The following is a 22042-nucleotide window of genomic DNA, read 5'->3' as shown; positions in this document are numbered from 1 at the left end:
AATTTCTCATCTCAGCTTTCAAAGCCAGCTGCCATTTTTGTGAATAATAATGAAGAGCAGTAGAGCAACGATGAAAGGGAGAGATTTGTGTGTGCTTGGTGATGAGAAAATACTTAAATACCTTGTCAGACAACACATGACAGTTCATCATTCAAACAAAGGTCAAAAGAGCTGCATTACATTCTAACCATGCACGTCCTCATAAATAATCCTGTATGAACAGTTCCTGTAAATTTATTGGGAAGAAGAGAAGAAACAAAATCTATGTTTCAAGCTCTGGTGATTTTATCAGGAGCCAGCGTAAACCCTGAACCATTACTGGATCCAAAATGACTAATTTTAAAAAGCCTATTAGGGAAACAAACACACATTTTAGTTTTCTTCTACTACATATTTTTGGGGAAAAGATATATTTTTAATTTTTGGTAATGAAACAATTGACTGTTTTTGCTACAGGTCTCCAAGGAAATTTGAAAAAGCAGTAAATAGCAGAACAACACACATATTTTTCTGGACAAAATATAACCCTCTAACATAAATGACATCAGAAAAAGCTAAATGTTTACATCATGAATTTATGCTTGAAAAAACATTTTGAACATTTCACCATTTTAGCAGAATTAAAACTAGTTACTTATACCTGTTTTACAGCTTAGCTTGATCTGCCCGTTGATATAAATTCAAATGAACTCAATATGATGTGTGTTACATTTGACACAGTTTGTTTTTTCATTTTAGAGTTAAACCACTTTTAATGCATAACTAATTCATTTGATGTTTTCTAAGCTGTTAGGTGCTTGCTATTATTTCAACAGCAATGGTGCAGGCTAGTAAGGTGGCCAGGTTACTTCAGCTCTGTTTCCTGCTGCATCACCTTAACAGTCTTGTGATAATATGATTCTGTTTAGCCTTCCATTAATTAATTACCACCATTGCCGTGCTGCTTTCTGGACTATCCATTTATAACACTTCCCAATGAAAGGTTTTACACATGTGTATATAGATTTATTAAGTGGGCTATGAATTTTAATACAATAGCAACAAACTAGAAATAGGTATTTTGAGCCAAGAAATGAGCTATTCCCATCTTTGCAAACAATCAACTTTTTGCTATTCCTAATAAATAAAGAGGCAAGGATCCAAAGAAGCTCGTGGGCATGTGCAAAGTGCTTCCATGTGTACAGGAGGTGCAGAGGGAGTTGATTTTTCCTTCCAATCACAGCTCCTTATGCAACACTGAATTCCATTTCGGGGTCTCAGTCTTTGTTAGAGGTCTTTCATGGGGTGGAAAGAGATGCGGTTGGATGGAGGCGGGGGCTGAAATGGGTGGAACACTGCCAGAATGTGCAAAGAAAACTAATTACAATCTTCAATTACATAGGACAGATCTAAAAGCAGATGGGCTGTCTCTACTGCCACTTGTAGGCCATTCCTTTTGGCAGCAAAACAATCCAGAATGGGATTGTCAGCAGAGGTTATGGAAAACTCGTTAACACAACTTTGGGGGGAGAAAGGCCTCCTACGACATCGTAGCGTGCACCAATGAAGACTTTGCTGTTTATTGCAAAGGCCACACCCACACTTCAAAGCTACGTCTGACCAATCAGAATTGCTAGGAACATCAGGTGGAACAGACCAAAAATGACCCCAATTCATATCAGTGAGAAGGTCACCACCGTCGTGCTCTAGGCAGTGAGCTACAGACTCTAGTGAGCAGCAAAAGGAATCCGCCACCAACTGGAACTCTGCCCAAGAACAGCATAGATCTTCCAAGGTGCTGCTCATCACACTACAGCACTAGAACGGGAGAGAGGGAGAAATATTAAAGCCACTGTTACCCATTGTCTAGTAAATTATGGTTAAGATACCAAACAAATATACTAAACATGCAGAGCAATCTTATGCACGTTTACTTGGAAATGTCCAACTATGTTCAATGGGGGTATACTCCTAGGTAAGTGTCAGTACAATACTATACTGCCTACTCAAAAGTAAGTCCCATTGAGTTTAATGGGGTTTACTCCCAGGGAACAAAATTAATAATTTAGCTGGAAAAAATAAAAATCAAAGTTCTAATCAATCATTCTTATTTAGAAGTAAACTCCATTAAAAGCAATGTATTAATGGCTTATTCTGACTCCCTCGCCGCCCCCGGGAAACCCCCTTCTAATGGATTAATTGTATTACTTAAGCTGTTAGCCTGGTGTCATACATATCAGATAAGTGAAAGAAGATAACACCTTTCTCTAAAATTCAACTTATAGAGAGATAAAGATTTTTTTTACAGTAATTTAAATTCTGAAGAAATAATGAACATAAGTAAAATAGATATTTGTTTGTTACATTTATATCCCACCTTTTTTCTTCTTGCAAGGACCCCAAGGTAGCATACATGGTCCTCCTCCTCTCCATTTTATCCTCACAACAACAACCCTGTGAGGTAGGCTAGGCTGAGAGTCAATAACTGGCCCGAGGTCACCCAGTGAGCTTCCATGGCCGAGTGGGGACTAGAACCTGGGTCTCCTGAGTCCTAGTCCAACACTCTAACCACTACAGCACATTGGCTCTCAATATATTGCCTAGAAGACATGAGGCTGAGGTCTTCCACTAGAATATGCTGATTGTATCTGATATAAAAGCTCTCAATTTTGGAAGAGTAAACATCCTGCTTTACAAGTTGAAGGCCATATGGCTCAAACCACGCAGTATATGAAATTCTATGATTCTGTGTAGCCCCACTCAGACTTCATCTGAGAAGACAGGCAGGAAGGCAGTGGCTGCTTTTTCCTCTGGCTCTTTTTCAGCTCAAAATTATTCTTCCCCTGCTGCTTTTCCACCTGCAGAGCAGGGAGAGGGTGATACAGGGCTGCTACATGTTTCCTCTTGTGAATGAAAAAGCAGCTGGGGGATGTTTTGATGGGGCAGGGCCAGTGGGCCTGTTTGGAATTTTGATCAAGTGTCATGGGTAATGTCGCAAAATGGCTGCCATGGGGAGGGGGGATGCTCATTCATGAAACAGCTGTCATGTGGGGCTAGGGTGGCCATGTGTCCTACTTTATAGAGGACAGTCCTCTATCTGAAGGGCTGTCAGGGGATAATCCCCTATTAAATAGAGGACGGTCCTCTCACAGCCCTTCAAACAGAGGATGCTGTCAAATACAGTCTATTTGAAGGCGTCCACTATTTCATGGGCTGTTCATTCCAAGTCTGCTTTAATGACAAAGAGCCATATGAAGTCGGTGGAGAAGGGGCCTTGGAAGCCCATCAACGGTTTGCACCTGGGCAGCAGACTGAGCAGGCACACAAGAAATCACCTGGTATTGTATTTCTATTTAAATTATAGGAATTATTTCTACATGTGCATCTATACACATAAATTAGCATATGAAAATTTTATGTGAATCAGTGTTTTCTTTTGTCCTCTTTTTTGGTCATGTGTAAGTGGCCACCTTGTAGTGGGCATAGGCAGTCGTAAAACACCTGTTTTGCAGGAGGCAAAGTGGTGCGGTCAAAAGACAAGTAACTCTGCCAAGAACCTGAGGCAGGAGAGTCATGTGGTCTCCAAAACACAAAACCACTCCTTTGAACCCACATTAACAGGGAGATCAGCCCACAAATCATGGTCCCCAAAACCTATGCACCCTACATACTGCAAGGGCATAGAAAACATACCTCAAACCCCAGCCTGTATGGAAAACACACTCCAAACACACACACAGCATGCTTCCCACCCCTCCAGATCAAGCCCCATGATCACCCTGTCCCCCTCACAACCCTACCCCCCCATTGCCTTTGACACCCCCCTCCACTTCCCTCTGCTCACCAGGTGGTAATGGTGACCTCTTTCTTTTCGTTTAGCTTTACCTGGTGGCTGGGATGTGCTGCTAAGCCACATACTGGCCTCCAACTTCATTCCCGGAGAATGCCTCTGGCTTTGCAGTGCACCCTGGCCTCCATGTAAAACTAACAAACCAATCACCCCCTTTACATTAACAACCCTGCTCCAGTTTTTAAATATTAGGGAGGATTAGCCAGCGTTGAGGATGCCAAGGAGGCGTAAAAAAAATGCTATGGTTTTTCAATGTGAGGAAGGTGATTTTGAGCTGAAAAGGAACCAAAGAAAGGGGTGAACAACTTCCTTCTACACACCCCTCCTTTGCTCTAACTCACAGCCTATCCATCCAGGCTGCTTTCGGTTTAAACACAAACACCCACCCACAAAAACATATGGAGGTAAAAATCACAGAACTCTGCATCACGTATACAGCCTCAATAAGGTGTTCCACCTCTGCTCATAATCCCCTATGAATTGAATGGACCTAAGTGCTTAAGCAGCTTTAAATGCTCTCATAAAGCTCTACGTACCATGTGCCTTATGTATGAAGACAAATGAGTTTCTGTACAGCCACCGCCTAACAATACCCAGGGATCGTTGACTGTTAATTGCAAAGCATGTTCTGCACTTTGACAAGCAAGCTAGGAAAGAAACAAAATACTTTTTGTTATAAAAAAACAAAGGAAGAAAGCTCCAGAAAAATAAAGAAATATTTGGGGGCTGACTTTTAAAGTCAAGCTCTCCTCGACGCCCCCACCCCCCAACATTTATTTACCCCACACTTCCTTCAAGGAGTTCTGTGCAGTGCGTATAGGACTTATCCTATTTTATCCACACAACAAACCTGTGAGCTGATTCAGGCTGCAAAGCTGTGACTGGCTCATGGTTGCTCACTAACTTCATGGCTGAATGGAGACTTGAACCCAGATCTCCTGGGTCCAGGTCTAGCCACTATATCACACAGGTAAAAGTGAAAAAGGATACGTTGCTCGTTTAATAGATATTTTCAGGCCAGCTTCACAAATAACACCTTCTTACTGTAATAACTCGTGCTACTCATTTGTCGCACCACTCCCAAGTGAAACAGTGCTGTTCATGCGTCTGCCCTGTTCCCACTTAGGGCACAATCCTATGCGTGTTTAGACAGAGAAAAGGCCTACAACGCCCAGCATGCCCCAGCCAGCCAGGCGGCCCAAGCACTGCTGGCTGACGCATGCTGGGAGTTGTAGGCCTTTTCTCTGTCTAAACACGCATAGGATTGTATCCTTATTTATTTAATGTGCACCCTGACTTTCTACCAGAAAATGGTGCTCAAGGTGGCTGACAATAACAGCCAGCACCTGAAATAGAAACATAATTAGAACAATCATAGAACAAATATATGAGGGAGGACAGCATAGAGGGAGCCAACCCAACCTCTCCTCGCATGTAGCTGAAAAGCCCAGGAGCCCTGGGAGCAGCCACACACATACAAAATACGTACCCGCTATTTTTACAACAAAAGAGTTATGCAGGTGAGGGGAGTTAAAGGCCCCCCCACACACACATACACACTTTCTTACACTCTGTCACCACAAGCATTTTACTTCCAATGTTGCTCCAATGCTGGAAGTGAGCTGGGATGAAGAAAAAAAAGTGCCTGGCATGATGGAGTACAGCAAGACAGAATGGAGGAGGGCTCAGCTCCCCTCACGCACATACACCTTTTCTGTTGTACAATTAGATCATAACCCTCCTCCACACACACGTGCACGCACGCACACACGCACGCATGCACGCACAGAGACTTCATACATGAACAGGGCAGATGTGTGAATATGCAAATATGGGTCTAGGCTGGGTCTGGTTTGGTCCTCAGCTAGACAACCCTAGTCGCACATTACTCCCATGCAGAACCTTACTGAGTGGAAGCAGGAATGGGACCATGATTTTAGCCAGCCCCCCCCCTCCCCCAAGCATCTGTCTTCTGACACCAGCGCATTCAGCGTGGTTGTTTGAGGTTCTTCCTTTGCAATGTGTGAGCAGCCGCTTGCATGTAGGGGCTCCGTGTGATCGGGTTGCCCCCCACAACCAGGTGTCTGGGTCTTGCAGAGCCCCAGTGCGGAGAACAGAGGCTCCTTTGCAAACGACTGTGCTCAACATGTGGATGCCAGAGAACAATGCATGATTTGGAGGGGGGGGGGGATAGAAGCATGGCCCCACCCCTGTTTCAATACAGTAAGGTCCTACATACGAGTAATGTGTGATTTAGGGGCAGGCATTCTGGACAAAGTGCTCCGTCTGAGCCATCAAGTGGGAGCTGGGAGGTGGAACCAAGGGTTAGACCAACTGTTTAGTGGAGGGCAGGCAAAGAGACCGCATGGGGATGCAGTTTTGCACACAAAGAGGGAGAGAAATGGAAATACAATACCGAGCAGCACCAGGCAGAGACTGAAAATGGTGCGGCCGGCCTTCCCCCACCAGATCTGCTGTATTTCCAGAAAGGGAACAAACACTTGCGGAGGCCTTTCAAAACTAGAGGACAGACTTTTCTCCCAAAAATCTACTCCAGGTATTGTTGGCAGCCTAATCTAACTGCTGTAATGCAACCTCCCTCCCTGAACATTCTTGCTGTCCCAGAGCAAAGCCGGCCTTGGCAGGCTGCTCAAGAGACCTCCCTTGCAAGACTGTGACTTCCAATAGACCGAGGGGATCTGTGTCCCTCCAAATGCTGTTGGACTACAATTCCCATTATCCCTGACTATTGTTCATGCTGGCTAGGGCTAATGGGAGGTAGAGACCGAAAACATCTGGAGGGCCGCTGGTTCCCCATCCCCGTGTCAGACCATTACTGCTTGTAAACTGCCTCCTTTCTGTTCCTGTAAGCAGGGATGGTCCAAGTGACTAAACTTTTAATAATACATCGCTCAACTTTTCTCCAAGAGTATGCATTAAATACAGTTGATATTTATAGAGAGCCCGCCTACCTTCAGTTCATCCCATGCCGTTTCATTCCTATTACAAAGCATCAAGCTGCAAACAACTGGGTCATTAGGAATTAGATGCAAGAACCATTTTGAAGCCAAACAGTGAGTCTGCACATCCTTAAGATGGCCATAGCAAGCAGGGGACAGAGACTGTAGAGAAGCTATCGGCTGGGAACCTGTTCGAGGAGGAAGAATAATGACATACATTACCTTATAAACAGAAAAGCCGTATGTTGTGCAGCATCGCATGGAACTCAAATCGTATCAGTTTGATTAGAAATGGGCAGGTTCCAAGGGCCAAATGATGCTTATTTTCTAACGTTCTGGAAGTCAAAGTGATGGAGGCAAACGTCCAGAAAGGCAGGCCTGGGGGTTAGTTAATTTATGAAAGAGTAATTTCAGAATAGAAAGTGCTTCATCGCACAGGCATAATTAATTTGTGGAATTCACAGCTCCAAAATATGTGGATGGCCACAAGGTTCAGATGGCTTTCAAAGGGGATTAGACACATTCATGGACACTAACAGCTATGTATCAACAGCTATTAGCCATTGCAGTTAAATAGAAACCCCATGGTCAGATGCAGTATACCTCTGATTACCAATTGTTGGGAAACAGAAGGCCTTCATGTCCTGCTTGTGGGTTTGCTAGAGCAGGGATGAGGAACCTCCTGCCCATGGGCTGGATTTGACTCATGAGGATTCCCCATCTGGCCCGAAGGCCCCCGTGAACATCTCTCACCGTTCCCGAAGCTTCACCCCCTCAGAGAAAGGCAAGGGGAGAGGCAAGCCAGCTGGTGGAACTGCTGCCTCATGGCACCTGTAGCGAGTGCCTTGAAGGAGCCGCTTCTCTTTGCCACTGCAGCAGTAGTGAAGAAGCTGCTGCTCTGGAGGGACGTGTGTGTGTGTGTGTGTGTGTGTGTGTGAGTGAGAGAGAGAGAGAGAAGGGGCCCACTTTGGGCTCTGGCTCCACCCACTGCTGGCATGCAGCCCCCAACAGGCGCCCTGGGTGCCAATGCAGAAAGTTTCCCCACCTTTGTCCTAGAGGAATCCAGTTGGCCTCTCTGGGAAACAGGATGTTGGACTGGATGAATCCTTGGATGCAATAGACATAATAGAGGTGTACAAAATTATGCATGGTGTGGAGAAAGTGGATAGGGAGACATTTTTCTCCCTCTCTCATAATACTAGAACCCAGGGTCATCCCATGAAGCTGATTAGTGGGAGATTCAGGAGAGATAAAAGCAAGGGCTTCTTCACACAGCACATAGTTAAGCTATGGAATTCGCTACCACATGACGTAGTGATGGCCACCACTTTGGATGGCTTTAAAAGGGATTGGACAAAAATTCCTGGAGGAGAAGGCTATCAATAGTTACTAGTCCTGATAGTCCAGTATCAGAGGCAATATGCCTATGTGCACCAGTTGCTGGAGAACATGGGTGGGAGGGTGTGTTGCGCTCATGTCCTGCTTTTGGTTCCTGGTCAACAGCTGGTTGGCCATTGTATGAACAGAATGCTGGACAAGATGGACCCTTGGTCTGATCCAGCATGGCTCTTCTTATGTTCTTGTGTAACACTGCTCTTTGGAGGTTATTTAATTTGGAACAATTCAGAACTAGGTTAAACAAACAAATAAAAATACCGCCAATCAGTTTCTGTAATAACCTACTATAGGACTAGGCTTCAGTGATGTAAATATTTTCACCAGTAGCAGACCTGTGAGGACAAAAATGATCTGGAATGGGAGTAATTCATCCTGTACTGCTGATGTGCTCCCTCATTAATCTGTTTTTAATTTCAGCAAACCCTGCTGAAATTAATGGAAGCAGTGGAACAACAAACCTTTCCTGATTACTCCCTCCATTACATTTAATTGTTTTCTGATCAGCTCTAACTCCCAGAGAGACAAGCAAAACAATTAGATATATCGACACAAGAGGAAGGATGGACAATTCTCATGAACGCACAAAGGTGCTTTATATTGAGCCAGGCCATTTTATTTTGCTCTGGAAGGCTCTCAGGTAAGACAAGCTGGAAAAAATCCCAGCATGGCTCTAAGTAAAATATGGTGGTTAAAGTACGTTAGAGATTAACTAATTTGCAACCAGTCTACAGCATACTATAGATAGATTGTAATCCTAAACACATATATTTAGTGCCACTGGAAGCAAATTACTTTTGTGGAAATGTTCTTATACTTGGGACCGAAGCAGACTGACTTCACTGGTCTTTATTTAAGATAACAGATTGCAATGAAAGCCTTTATGATCTTGGGACAGTTTTGTCTGGAGACCACTTGTTATTCAACTGAATTATTCAATAGTGTTATATTTCTGTTCTTTTAGTAATGCACATTTCAGAGGTTCATACTGAAACTGCAGAAATGGGGCTTTTAGCTGTTTATGTTTGCTAGGAAGATGGCTATAATATGGGACAGAAAAAAAGGAACTGGAACAAACGCACAAATACTAATACAGAATCTTAACAGGTAGCAATTGGAATATTCCCAAAGGGTTCCATCCAGAATCCTGCTGGGGGAAGGGAGTTTGCATGTTCCTGAATCGGGGTGGAAGGAAGCCAGGAAAATAATATGCTGATTTTCAGTACAAGAGGCAGAATATCAGAAAAAGCAAGAACTTTTTCATTTTTAGTAGAATTTAACTCATATACCTTGTCTGAAGAACAGATAAGATTAGCAAAATGCTTTGGACACTGAACATTTCTGCAGAAATAACATTACAAACACAGGGGATCCAAAGGATCACGGGTGAAGTAAAGCTTGCAGAATGGACCTTCAGCAACCTGCCATTGCATAAGCAAAAGCGCCTTTGGTTCTAAGCCAGTATCTTGTGCTGGATCCTGAACCTTCATTTTGGCTGAGACATAAGTAAGATGTATTGATATGTTTCAGCTCCTGTTTCTGTGTGGGGCCTGCAGTTTTACTGCAAAGCTAGGATTCTTGGGGCTGCAGTGCAATAATAAACCCTTGCCTCATTGTATGCCCGAATGCTTCTGTTTAACAAAGGAGATAATGGAAAATATTCTGCCAGGTTTTTTTCTTGGCAGTTTCTCCCTCAGCATTCTGGAGATATTTTCCCTTGAAGTTCTCCCCTAGTGGATGACAGGGAGAAAAGTACCATTTACATATATCAAAGGATAAGCAGCAGTCACCAGCTTCACTCTGACAAACCTCCATTGCTAAGCAGATCCAAGTCTACAATAAACTAAGCATGGGAGAGGTGGATTTGAATTGTTCTGTCCAGGCGATCGTGGCCTACTTCTCACCATGGCAGTAAACATGGCTTTATTAATTCAGAAATCAGATGTGGACTCATATCACTTAATGTATCTCAATACAAAAACAATTCTCCCCACTTAGACAATTGGATGTCAAGGCAAAAAGTTCCAGCTTGGCCTCTCTCTCTCTCTCTCTCTCTCACATACATTTTCCATATGCGTTTGTACATAGAAGTATTCAGTCATGTGAGCCACCACCTGCATTCTGAGGTGGTACAGCCCAGACACAGGTTTACTACCTCAATGAGAACTAGACTGCTGGTGATTCCAAGGATTTACCTAATGTTAGTCTAACTTAAATCCCATTTATCTCAATGGGTCTACACTAAGTAGGACTAACATGGGATACAACCCCAAGTTCTTAAAATATATGTAATGGGAAAGCAAGGTCTTTTAGGGTGGAATCCTATCGGGATAGTATGCTGCCTGCAAACTTGGAGGTGGCTGACTATCCAATGCAGGGTGGGTGCAGCACGAAGGGGATCCTTTCCTCTGCGCTCCGGCCACCCTGCCTATGCATCCAGACAGCCGATTCTGGCTGTCTAGCTGGGGACCTCGGAGCAGGAGGGATGGTGGCTGCATGGCATATAGGAAGCGTCGTAACGATGCTTCCGCAGTCTTCTCCCCTCCCTGCCCACAGGAAGGCCTCCTTTTTGCCTGCTTTGCACTGTGGTTATGAGCGTGGAGATGGGGAAGAACCATGCTGCTACAAGGCGGTGGGGGAGAGGACCGTTGTTTCTGGGACCCAAATGTTCCCAGAAACCAAAAAGTCCTGTGGCCGTCTAGGCACTGTCTAGCAGCCATAGGATTGCTCTCTAAGAGGTTGAATACACATTCATCTTTGATAGTGTAAGCAGCTCTATAAAAATTTAAGCTGCGGGATTAAGGTGCTGCGTGTATACACCATGTTCAAACATGACACCCTAATTAATAATCCAATGCATGGGATCTAATGGAGCTCATCAGAGGAACTGTCAGAGAAAGGATGTATGCTTTTGGTCTGCCACATCACTCTTCCTTGAGAATCGTAGCATTAAGCTGTCAAAAATGAAATCTTATCCATTACCTGTCATTTGTTTCAGGGGCTCCATCATTGCTATTCCAACTCTCTCTATAGCAACAACGTGATTCTCCTTCAGGTACTGTTTCAGGGCTGGGTGGATAACCTTCTGGCACACCACAAGGCCTACACCATCACTGACTATTTGCTCGCCTAAAGCAAGCAACTGATCTAAGACTGCTGCTTCTAGAGAAACTCCTTGACAGACAATGATGGCTCCTTCTCCACTGTTAGGCAAATCTCCAGACAGAGATACACAGAAAAGCACCATCTTGATCGTGGATGACGTAGCTCTTTTGACGGGAAGCACTCTTGTCGGATGCAATTCCGGTATTTCAATCAGAAGTCCAGGATATACAGCAGAATCCATCACTCTCCTGTTTTTTACAGGTATATAAAGACATTTCCCTAGCACAACCCTGGTTTCAACTCTTTGTGGGATGGTAAATAGAAAGGCCTTTAACACCAAAGCGCTGATGTGGTCAGCTTCTTTCCGGCCAAGCATGCAGGCACGTTTGCTGGTTAATATACTGCGGACCAGGCTAAGGGGAATCTTAGAACTGCTAAAATCCATCGGGATTCTACAGCCGCATGCTTCAGAGGCAAGATAGTCAAGGCACAGGTTCAAGAGGTATTGGCTGATTTTAATGAAAGGACATGCCCCGACGTTTACGGAGGCTGCTTTTTCGAGCAGGCTGCAACAAAGGATAGCTGTAAATAAGCCACAGTCGCTGAAGTGTGCAAGATGATTCTGCACAGAGGCTGTCAGAAGCTTTAGTACTGGATGAGTGACTGAAAGGCCACCGAGCAAAGCAGAAGACTGTGATGTAGTGCGAACGTAGCCCCCCACACCATTGTGGAGCTGTTTAAACCTACCCGTGGGGCCGTAGCAGGACATCATTATCTTATTGAATGCAGAGAGAGCATGGCTAACGGCCTCCTTAGTTAAAGGTTCGCTGGTACAAAAGGAAGGCTTTTTAATGTCAACACGAGACATCCTTGCAGATAAGACTCCGGTCAAGACTTAGAGGCATCTGATTTCGACAAGACACTTTTTAATGAATGATACATATGAGTGTGCACAATACGTGCCTTTTTTTATGCAGTCAAAATGTGATAACACATTGAGGATACAGCAGGACCGCTCGGATATTTAAGAAATTGCTATGCTAGTTGAGAAATGCGATGATGGCAGAAATTGCTTCATTCATCAAGGCCCTTTGATTTGATTTCCAAGCCTGATTTGGCAGAAGACTTTGCTGCTCTTTGTATAAGGTAGGTCCCAACGTGGACACCCACAAAGGACAGTCCAGCCACGAGCAGCCAATTCTTTCTAATCCAGCTGATCTTCGTCATCTCTTTTGCTCACGGAGACATAAAACAACTAAGTGAAATATGCCTACAATAAAAAAAAACCCACAAGATTTCATAAGGCTACAATCAAAAGCAGAGCTATGCATTTGTTGATGCAACTTATTTCAGTGAACACTGTTTTGCAAACAGCTCTGCAAAATTTGAGACTATTTATTTCAAGCATTTTTATCCCACTCCTCAGCCAAAAAGGCTCCTGGAGCAGCTTGCAAATAATCAGTAAAAGAAGACTGCTCCTGCCTGCAGGCTTACAATCTAAAAAGACACAATGCAAGGAAAAAGAAATAGCGAGGGAAGAGGGGGAAAAATGCGTCTTTCAGCAGGGCTGGTAGACTACAGCATAGGGTACATTCAAACTGGCTGAAAACATTCAGGCAGTTTGTCCACTCACCCCCCCCCCCCAACCTCTCAATACATAAACTATTATGTAAGCAGCATGCAAAAGTCCAATATTTTTGGTATCTTTAGAATGTGGAGGGGGGAAGCATTAACCAATGTAGGTAGATGTGGGTTTTGCCAAGACAACACCCTAATTTTATCCTGCAGGGTTTCATTTCACTTATATTTTGGGGCATGCAACAGTAATGTGACTGAAATTTTCACACCTCTTCTCAGCTCACATCTTACTGAGGCAATTCACACTAAGAAGCTCGGTAGGATTATCATTCTAACAGTTTGGGCTTATTTAAAGCCATGTCATGTATATGACAGGAGACGATCTGGCACCCAAAAACAGAGGCTGTACTAGGGAGATATTCGCCAAAGGTGGGAAACTTCACATTTCTTCATGTTAGGGAACTGCTAAATGGTTGTGTAAATCCTTATTTAAAAGGTCTTATCCATATCCTAGTTGCAGGATGTCAGGAGATGCAGCTGAACGGTATCACTTTAATGGCTTTTTCAGGATTCCGAACTTTCACTTAATTTTATTTCAAATGAAAGAGAGAGAGCTCATGATTTTGAGGGAGAACTGTGTAGGTGATTTCAGTGAAATGTACAGAATGGGAAACTAGGAAAAGCAGGATCGTTCACTGCGAGTGCTTTGCCCTTTCTTGACCAACCAATTTCTGTGGCCCTACACACATTGTTCTCCACTGGGTGCCCCATGAGTCCTTATCAATAGATTCTAAATTCTGGCAGCAGGTAGGGGAGGACCCAACATTTCTGGCCCAGCTTGGGGTCCAAATCCAGCCTTCCAGGGTTCCCCAGAGAGCCACGCCCCATTCCTCTGGCCACACCCCTTTCCAAATCTTTTGCTGGTTTCCCAGATTTTGCACATTTTTCTCCCATTCTAAAAAAAGTTGAAATGCTTCTCCTAAGGTTTAGGTACTGGCTGCATGAGCTTGAAGCTACAATAAGAGCTTGAAACTAGCATTTTTGGCCACGCCCCCTTTTCCTTTGCCCCCTCCCACCACTGGAATGCGCCCCCGAGAGCTTCTCTGAAACTGGATTCAGCACCCCTGCTGCACAGGCATGGGATTACCTGTGTGGCCCTTTCTCAATGTCCAGACTGTGGCCTTTGAAACACCGACCGCATGTGTTGAGCCTGGCTTTGCAGGCAAGGGATCTGGACCATCTGTGGCTTGTAACTTGCCCTGGGTACTGAGCTCGGGAGAATCACACTATGGTATGCAATCACTGAGGCTCTCGCAATTCATGCCTGCGCAGTGAGAATTCTCTGGGTTGAAGCTAGTTGTGGACATTGCGTCTGGTCAGCTCCAGGTCTTGCAGCAGCTACCACTGTGCTGGTCGGCAGTCACCACTTGTGGATTCCACGGGCCAGCAGCAACTTCTTGAATGCCCTTCCTGTCACACGTGTCTTTCTGCTGAAGGGCAGAGGGAGGCTGCTACATCCACCATGCCAGCCAGTGCTGCATATCTGAGGCTGGGTGTATGGGTGGTTTGAGTGCTACAGGGGCGTTTCTAAATTTTGTCATGGGGCTGGCTATGGAGTTTTGTTGCTGAGGGAAGGGCACTGCCTTAGGGATTTATTTATCCCAGTAGTCTACTCTACTCTTAGAATGGGGTGGGGGCTTAGAATGGGGACAACGACCTGCCTGTTAAATTTACATTGGCAGGTCCACGTCTGCCCATATAAATCAGCAGGAAGGGCTGGAAGAACTGTACCTCCATTTGAAAAACATATCGATAACTAACATTTTTCTATGCTCACAGAAACAGATTAGGTGGGGGGAAAACCCTTCAGTGATGATCACTGAAGCTTGCAGACAGGCAGGTTAAGGAAAAAAACTGCGGAAGGGATAGATACGAGCTCCGCTTTAATAGCTTCAGCTTGTGCTGCTCTGAATTATGCATAAAGACTGTATTTACAGCAGCTCTGCTGAGGCAAGTGGTGAACCGCAGCTGCACTGCATTACATTCATTACAGATGTGCAGCCCTGCCTGAATTCAGTTTTGCCACATGTATGAAAACATAAAACTGAGGAAAAATGTTCAAGCCAATGACTTTAAGCAGCTGGGAAAGTAGGTTTAAATACTATAAGCAGATGGTGTGTGTGTGTGTATGACTGAGAGTTTTATATATATATTACACATGCACACACACGTATATGTGTGTGTATATATATATATATATATATATATATGTGATAGCTTATATTTAAAGCAGCCAATCCCACATTCACATTTACCTCTGTAACCATTAAATACTGAAATCCCATATTCTCAAGGAATCTAATTGCCCACCCCTGTTTTAACAGTCCGTAACCTCAATCCATTTTCATGGGTCATGGAGCAGCCTATTTTCCCGTTAAAAGGAAGAAAATTGAAATCAGGGTGTGTGTGTTTTGTGAAAACACAAACCCTTCTTCTAGTTTGATTTTATGCTGCCGCTTTGGCCACAGCATTGCAAACAATAACGACATGATGTTGCTTAGCATCTGAAAACTCCAAAGCCGTGTACAAAGTACTTCACATTGTGTTCCTTGCAATAGCCTTGCAAGGTGCGTTTTCTGTATTGCTGATGGGGGAGGGGGGGAGGATGAGGCTTGGCGGGAATGGCTTGCCTAAGGCCACCAAATGAGTTTGTGGCAGAGGTTAGCCAGGTAAACCAGGGACTTCCTGATTTGTAGTTCAGCCTCTTAGTTACCATGCTACACCAGCTCTAAAGGCTTTGCTGCTGCACATCAAATCATCCTATGCTAGGCAAGCAGAACAGATATCCAGCTCTGTCCACTTGCCAATTAACCTTTCTCACCCTGCCCCTCTTACTGATTTACTTTTAGAAACTGCTGGCGTAAATCTATGGCTGCATTAGAGAAACAGGGCCACCATCATGATTTGATTCAAACCGCTGTACCATGCAAGAGGGGTCTCGAGATTGCAGAGCTGGATGAACAGAATGATTCCCATGATATGTGTGCATGTGTTGGGGAGTGGGGCTGATGAAAGAAAGGGCAAACCTGAATTTCGTTGTATTAATAAGATTCTCTTTGATGGATGTTCTTGTAATGATTTTGTATTTGCTGCAACAGGAACTTACCTTTCAATTATTCTGCAGCACTGTCTGGCTATTTTCCTTTATTTTGTTTCTCCTGTTGCAGCACATATGTCACAATGCCAGGCTCTGGGACCAGGTCATCTCTCTTGGGTTGGAAAATGGGGTTGGACTTCATGTTATACCAGCCCCAATGTACCAGCACAAGGCCAGTTCCCATAACAATCAAAACTCTGTAGTTCTTCCAAATGGTTTTAAGACCCATAATGTGTGCTGGCCACTACCTATGTAAAGAAGTGGAGAATTTTAAATAGGTTCTATCACACACAATTTAAGCACAAGGCCCCCTAATATTACTATCACTAACAAATAACAGTAATAGCAGCGGCAGCACAATTAAGCAAAACCTGAATGTTCACATTTTGGCAGCTTGCTTCTAACTACATTTTCTCAGAAATAAGCCCTGTTATCTTAAGCAGGACTCGCTTCCAAGGATGCCGATGGCTGCGGTTGAATTACACTGCAGCATGACACAGAATGTCAACCCAGGTCTCTCAAAACTGAATGACCACCAAACCTTGCTACAGAGATGTGACTGGGGGAAAGGGATTTTGCACGGCCCCTTGGCTCAGGGCCTTCTTTTCCTTTCCATGTCTCAAAGATATTGTAAAAGGTTCCAAGAGATAGCCTCAGTTAGCTTATACACTGCAAAGGCCTCCCAGGCCCTCTGGCTTGGAGATCTGCACCACTACAAGGCAGGCCCTGTGTTGAAACTGGACTGGAAAGTGCTGCTAGCCAGTGGTATAACCAGATCACTACATTATGCCCAATTTCAGGCTTAGATGTAGGTGGTCAAACTGCATCTGGGTTGCACAACTTCAAGTTGTGGATGGGAGCTCACATGATGGAATGCTCCTTCATACCAAAATACCCCCCCCACACACACACACACACACTAAGAAAACTGGCACATCTGGAAGAAAGCTAGGCTAGAACAGTTATCCCTGAGATCTAGCTTTCTACAGGAAGGGAATGAGAACATAAGAAGAGCCATGCTGGATCAGACCAAGGGTCCATCTAGTCCAGCATTCTCTTCACACAGTGGCTGACCAGCTGTCAACCGGGAACCCACAAGCAGGACACAAGTGCAACAGCACCCTCCCGCCCATGTTCCCCAGCAACTGATGTACATAGGCTCACTGCCTGTGATACTAGAGGTTGCATATAACCATCAGGACTAGTAGCCATTGATAGCCGCCTTCTCCAAGAATTTATCTAATCCCCCCCCCCTTCAAATACATCCAAATTGGTGGTCATTACTACATGTTTTGATAGCAAATTCTATAGTTTTTGCATTGCAAATTCTATGCAATATCTTTGCATTGAGGGGCATTCAATTGTACTGAGAAACATTCTAAATGGGTAACAGACAGATACAGGTTTATCATCTAATGAGTGAATTACAGTACAATCCTAACCCCCTCCCTCCTCCCACACATTTACTGTTGGAGGCAGCTAGGTTCTAATTTAATCTATGTATTTATTACATTTCTATACTCCCAGCAGGGGCCTCCACCATAGCGGAGGCCCCCACTGCACTCACAAAGAGCTCTGTGGGTGGAAAGTTATGGCCAGCGGTTCTCCTGCTGGTAGTAGAATGGCTAAAGACCCAAAATGGAGCATGTCAGAGGTGGAATCCAAAGCTGCTCCATTCCATGAGAGGGGCTTGATCTGGACCTTTCACCCACTGGTGCTGTAAGATTCCCTTCCACTGTAATTGCTAGGAGGAAAAGCCAACCCCCTCTGCTCTCCCAGAAGAAAGAAAGGAGACCCCCCCCCCCACCTGCTCTGTCCAGCATGAGCAGACAAGACTGTGGATGAGGCGGAAGATCTGCTTTGTGGATCCCCCTGACCCCGGCTCCACATAGGATTGCTCAGTTAGACTACAAATCTTCTCCCACTTCCTAATAGACACATAGATGAATATTTAGCTGAACTAGTCTCTTGTTCCCTAGAACTGGCTGTTCAGAAACATTTGTCCTGCAAGGTGGGCAAAATAAACAAATATAAATGAATAATTTTAAATTCCAGCTCTCTTTTGAAAAAAGAAAAGAAAGAAGTTATAGTAAGGTTGCAATCCTATATCCATTTACCTGTGAGTAAGACCAATTGAACACAATGGGAACTGCTTCTGAAGCCATGTATTGCAGAGGCAGTGTCTCTTTATTAAAAAAAAAACCCACTTGATTTAAAATGAAATATGTTTTTAATACAAACCAACATATTAAAATTACACTTAGACCCAGTTCGCACTATTAAAACACCCTATGGATTGTCTGGGAATACACGGGAGTGAGTGTGCTGGCTCTTGCCCACTTCGCTAAACAACTCACAAATGCCCATTCCTGGGTTATGCTCCATGATGTCCAAACCCAGAACTCTGCGTTGTTGAGGGAAACAATCCAGAGTTTTGACCCACAGTTTGTTCTTGACTTAAAACTCTGGGTTCTTTCTCCTTGAACAACCCAGAGTTCCAGGTTCAGATGTCACAGAACACAACCCAGGAACAGGGCATTCCTGGGTTGTTTAGCGAAATGGAAGCTGGTGGCGGCAGCATGCTCGCTCCTGCATGCTTCAAACACGTGAACCGGGTCTCAAACATGAATGCATTATCGTCTATCAAACACATTAAGTTAAAGTCTGTTTTTCTGTGTAGAAGAAAGAGCTAGGTGGTGGTGGTGGTAGTTCTGACTATTGATGTCAAGCAGTATGACAAAATAGGTCAACTAAATAGCAAGGACATTTAGGGCACAATCTCTCTAACTGTCCAATAGACTTCACCAGGACAGAGTGACGTTCATGCTCTTCTCCTTGGTTATATAAAGCCTCTATCTATTTAGTTGCAAACCAGTGTGTTACAACTGTTAGAGCAAGCAATTAGTATGTGTCCTCTTGTTCAGGAAATAGAAGAATTACACAATGAGAAAAAATGATTTAGGGCGCAATCCTATGCATGTTTAGACAGAGAAAAGGCCTACAACTCCCAGCATGCCCCATGGCTGGCTGGGGCATGCTGGGAGTCGTAGGCCTTTTCTCCGTCTAAACAAGCATAAGATTGCACCCTTAGTTTAATTATTTAAATCAGCATTTTTCTTGGCGACTTTAATAATTCCATCCTGTTTACATATAAAAATTTGGATGGATCCAGACATGGCCATTAACTACCCTCAGTCCTACACACACAGCATTTAAATGCACACTGGAGGTGCAAAATAGAAACCAAACCTAGCTTGTTGTTGTTGTTGTTGTTGTACTATGACTGCTTGTAACTGGGGAATGACTGACAATACATTATGAATGAGAGGGGAGGGAGAGACACTATCATGGGCTCACTTTTGGGCCTGTATTTGGATTTGTAGATTTTTTTTATTTTGTCACACAAAACATTAACAACATTTTCAGATTTTAAAAGTTCAGTCCAAACTAGCAGAGAGCCAGATAAGTAAATTGTCATGATAGCCAATTCCAATATCTGGGCAACTACTCAAGATCACTTAGGGAGGATTGGTCAACTCTTATACTCTTTAACAAAGGCCTAGTTCTCAATAAGATGGTAAATCTTCAGACTGCAAGTGGAGACTCACATGACTGAATGTTCCTCCATACAAAATAATTCCTGAACAGAGAAAACTATGACCAAGTGTGGGTCCTAGCCTAGCCCTCCCACTGACATGCTAGGCTTTTAAATATATATCTGGCAGAATGGTTCAATCATGGAGTTTTCCCGCCTGCTGTCTGAAGAGATAAAGCACAGACCCAGGTTTAAAGTGTTTGGGCCCAGGTTATCTGAAAGACTGCCTGCACCTGTGTATGTCTGACCACACTTTTAAGATTGGCATCTGAGGCCCTGCTCTTTGATTCACTGGTAAGAACTGTGAGATTGGTAGGTACAGGGGACAGGGCCTTTTCTGTGGTGGCCCCACATCTTTTGAATGCCCTCCCCCACAAAGGGCATATGTTCCCCTCTTTGCTGGTCCTTAGGAGGACTTTTAAGTCTGCATTCCATTAAGTTTTGTGTACTGTGTTTTTAACTGACATGCTATATGCTGCTGCTATCTTATTTATTATTTTAGAAATTTATGTATTGAGTAATGCTTATTGTTCTCATGGTTTGATTACTGCATATTTTCAAGTGCATTGAAGTACACTCTATGAGGGTTTTTACTCTAAAAAGCAGGCTAGAAATCTATTAGTATTCATAATAATCACCTCAGTGAAATCTAGGGTAAGTATTCATATTTCTATTCATAGGGTAAGTAAAGACCTCTCATCCTTTCAGTGCATACTTATGAACAAAATGGGGATTCTAATGTGTGGTTCTAATGTTTTCAGAGCCAGTGTGGAGTAGTGGTTAATGCTCTGAACTGCAGCTATCAAGACCTGGGTTCAAATCTAATCAGTTCTCAGTCATAAAGGTCACTTGGTGACCTTCAGTGTATCACTTTCTCTCAGCCTAACCTACCTCACAGGGTCACTGTCAGGATAACATTCATGGGAGAAGGAAACCCACTGAAGCCATCCTGGGCTCTTCTGAGTAAGGGTGGGATATAAATGTCATGTATTCTTTAAAAAAGCATCAGTGGTTGTGAGTACAGAACCAAGGGAGGGGAGTTTTTAAAAAGGTTTTTCTTAGCATGGATTATAAGAACATAATATCTCAGTACACAACAGTATGTATCTACACAGCACATACTGTGTATACTTAAGCAACCAAAAGACACAGCAAGCAGTCTCCCCATGGAGCACCAGCAACTGTGAATGGGGAAGCCCTTCCTGATTATTATCCAGTTTGATGATACCAGATGACACCCCCTCCCTTCCCACACACACAGACCCCCATCAACCTGGATGTAGCAGGCCAGAAGCTTTAAAAGCTGCAAGAGGCTGGGCCAAACTGAAGGAGGAATAATAATAGTGGAGTGCTGGTGGCATCAGAACCTCCAGGGTCCACCCTGCACCAAGCCCCAACGTTTGGAACATCAGGATTACTTCAAATAATTAACAGCGCAAGCTTAAATTGTTCAAATTAAAGTTTAAAGGACTCTTAAGTGATATCCCAAGTAAAATCTCACTGACCTCAGCATGGGCTCAAATCGTATTGCGGAGGGTGGAGGAAGTCCCTACAACTGCACGCACGCATGCATAGATTTTTTCTATGCCAGAATTATTTGACTTGCTTCCCAGTTGCTCCTCGCCAGCACTGACGATTTTGCAAAGTAAATTGTTAGAGTATTTATGAGGGTGGGGGTTGAATAGGTGGGCCGAGCTCTGGGGAGGCTGGTGGCTCCGATTTCGCCGGGGCTGTGCATCCATGCTGGGTTTCCGTCAGAACCAGCCAGAAACACTAAAGGAGCTACCCAAGGTACTGCGCCCTATCCCCCAAATAGGTTCAGCGCCTTGGAGAGGGCCTTTAGAGTTCTGGCTGGTTCTGAGTGAAACCCAGAACGGGTTCACAGCCCCGCCGAAATCGGGCCCACCAGCCTCCACCGGCCAAGCGCTTTCCTTCCTCTCCTCCTTAGGAAAGGTGAACTACGTCTGCCATTTCAACCCCACCCCGGAGGATCGCCTGCTTTCTTCCAGTCCAGTACCTCTCTCTCTTTCTCGTGGGGTGAGCTACCAAACGCTCTGAAGACGCGACGGCCACCCACTCTCCAAGCCTTTCGACTCCGCGGCTCTCCCCGGAAACGACTTCAGGAGGCCGAGACTACAAATCCCAGGACACACCACGGGCTCGACGAAATACGCCCGAAGCGTGTTACCCGATGCACGGTGGGAAATGTAGTATATGCTAAAGCGACAGGATAGGAAAAAACGCTTTTCCATACGCGCGGGCTGAAGCTGCCACGCTTCTTGCTTCTAACGGGCCATCCTTATCTCTCCTTCCCTTATCTCAAGCAGAGAGGGAAAGCAGATAGGACAGTTGTGCTGGGCCGGACCGGACCGGAGGAAAGGAGTTAACTGTTGTCTTGTGCTCCGGCATTTGTTTTAAGTGTT

General features: G+C 44.4%; 3 protein-coding genes across 8 annotated transcripts; all 3 read right to left on the bottom strand.

The window, feature by feature from the left end:
* Positions 1 to 220: 220 nt before the first annotated feature.
* MKKS (MKKS centrosomal shuttling protein) lies at positions 221 to 21734 on the bottom strand. 4 transcript variants are annotated; one of them, XM_084824895.1, is made up of 7 exons: positions 21637 to 21734; positions 18142 to 18209; positions 16034 to 16272; positions 11167 to 12559; positions 6802 to 6977; positions 4366 to 4476; positions 221 to 1797 (listed from the first exon to the last, which is right to left on the bottom strand). In XM_084824895.1, exons 4-7 carry the CDS (start codon positions 12155 to 12157, stop codon positions 1357 to 1359), a joined length of 1719 nt encoding a protein of 572 aa, XP_084681021.1. In that variant the 5' UTR covers positions 12158 to 12559; positions 16034 to 16272; positions 18142 to 18209; positions 21637 to 21734; the 3' UTR covers positions 221 to 1356. The 4 variants fall into 4 exon arrangements, with proteins under 4 accessions (XP_084681021.1, XP_084681019.1, XP_084681016.1 ...); XM_084824893.1 differs by lacking the exon at positions 18142 to 18209 and having other exon boundaries at positions 21125 to 21734; XM_084824890.1 differs by lacking the exon at positions 18142 to 18209.
* Positions 12364 to 21734, bottom strand: LOC146358977 (uncharacterized). Of its 2 annotated transcripts, none has more exons than XM_084824928.1 (2): positions 21637 to 21734; positions 12364 to 12559 (listed from the first exon to the last, which is right to left on the bottom strand). In XM_084824928.1, the coding sequence occupies exon 2, from the start codon at positions 12514 to 12516 to the stop codon at positions 12364 to 12366; it is 153 nt and encodes a 50-aa protein (XP_084681054.1). In that variant the 5' UTR covers positions 12517 to 12559; positions 21637 to 21734. The 2 variants fall into 2 exon arrangements, with proteins under 2 accessions (XP_084681054.1, XP_084681049.1); XM_084824923.1 differs by lacking the exon at positions 21637 to 21734 and adding an exon at positions 16034 to 16223.
* Positions 16062 to 21734, bottom strand: LOC146358976 (uncharacterized). 2 transcript variants are annotated; one of them, XM_084824915.1, is made up of 2 exons: positions 21125 to 21734; positions 16062 to 16272 (listed from the first exon to the last, which is right to left on the bottom strand). In XM_084824915.1, exon 2 carries the CDS (start codon positions 16251 to 16253, stop codon positions 16062 to 16064), a length of 192 nt encoding a protein of 63 aa, XP_084681041.1. In that variant the 5' UTR covers positions 16254 to 16272; positions 21125 to 21734. The 2 variants fall into 2 exon arrangements, with proteins under 2 accessions (XP_084681041.1, XP_084681036.1); XM_084824910.1 differs by having other exon boundaries at positions 21637 to 21734.
* Positions 21735 to 22042: the final 308 nt, after the last annotated feature.

This window comes from Heloderma suspectum, chromosome 1 (genome assembly GCF_057233095.1).
Source record: "Heloderma suspectum isolate Gila_16-S chromosome 1, 16-S_ref, whole genome shotgun sequence".
NCBI lineage: Eukaryota > Metazoa > Chordata > Lepidosauria > Squamata > Helodermatidae > Heloderma > Heloderma suspectum.
This window is presented reverse-complemented; position numbering and strand designations above follow the sequence as displayed.

What these genes read in the sequence shown, in the direction of transcription:
- MKKS (XM_084824893.1), bottom strand. Translation starts at nt 12,157, where the DNA reads ATGTCTCGTGTTGACATTAAAAAGCCTTCCTTTTGTACCAGCGAACCT. An exon ending in GCCCCTGAAACAAATGACAG is followed by an intron (nt 6,978 to 11,166) that starts GTAATGGATAAG and finishes CTCCTCGAACAG; the next exon opens with GTTCCCAGCCGATAGCTTCT. An exon ending in CTTCATACATAAGGCACATG is followed by an intron (nt 1,798 to 4,365) that starts GTACGTAGAGCT and finishes CTCCCGTTCTAG; the next exon opens with TGCTGTAGTGTGATGAGCAG.
- LOC146358977 (XM_084824928.1), bottom strand. Translation starts at nt 12,516, where the DNA reads ATGACGAAGATCAGCTGGATTAGAAAGAATTGGCTGCTCGTGGCTGGA.
- LOC146358976 (XM_084824915.1), bottom strand. Translation starts at nt 16,253, where the DNA reads ATGGGTCTTAAAACCATTTGGAAGAACTACAGAGTTTTGATTGTTATG.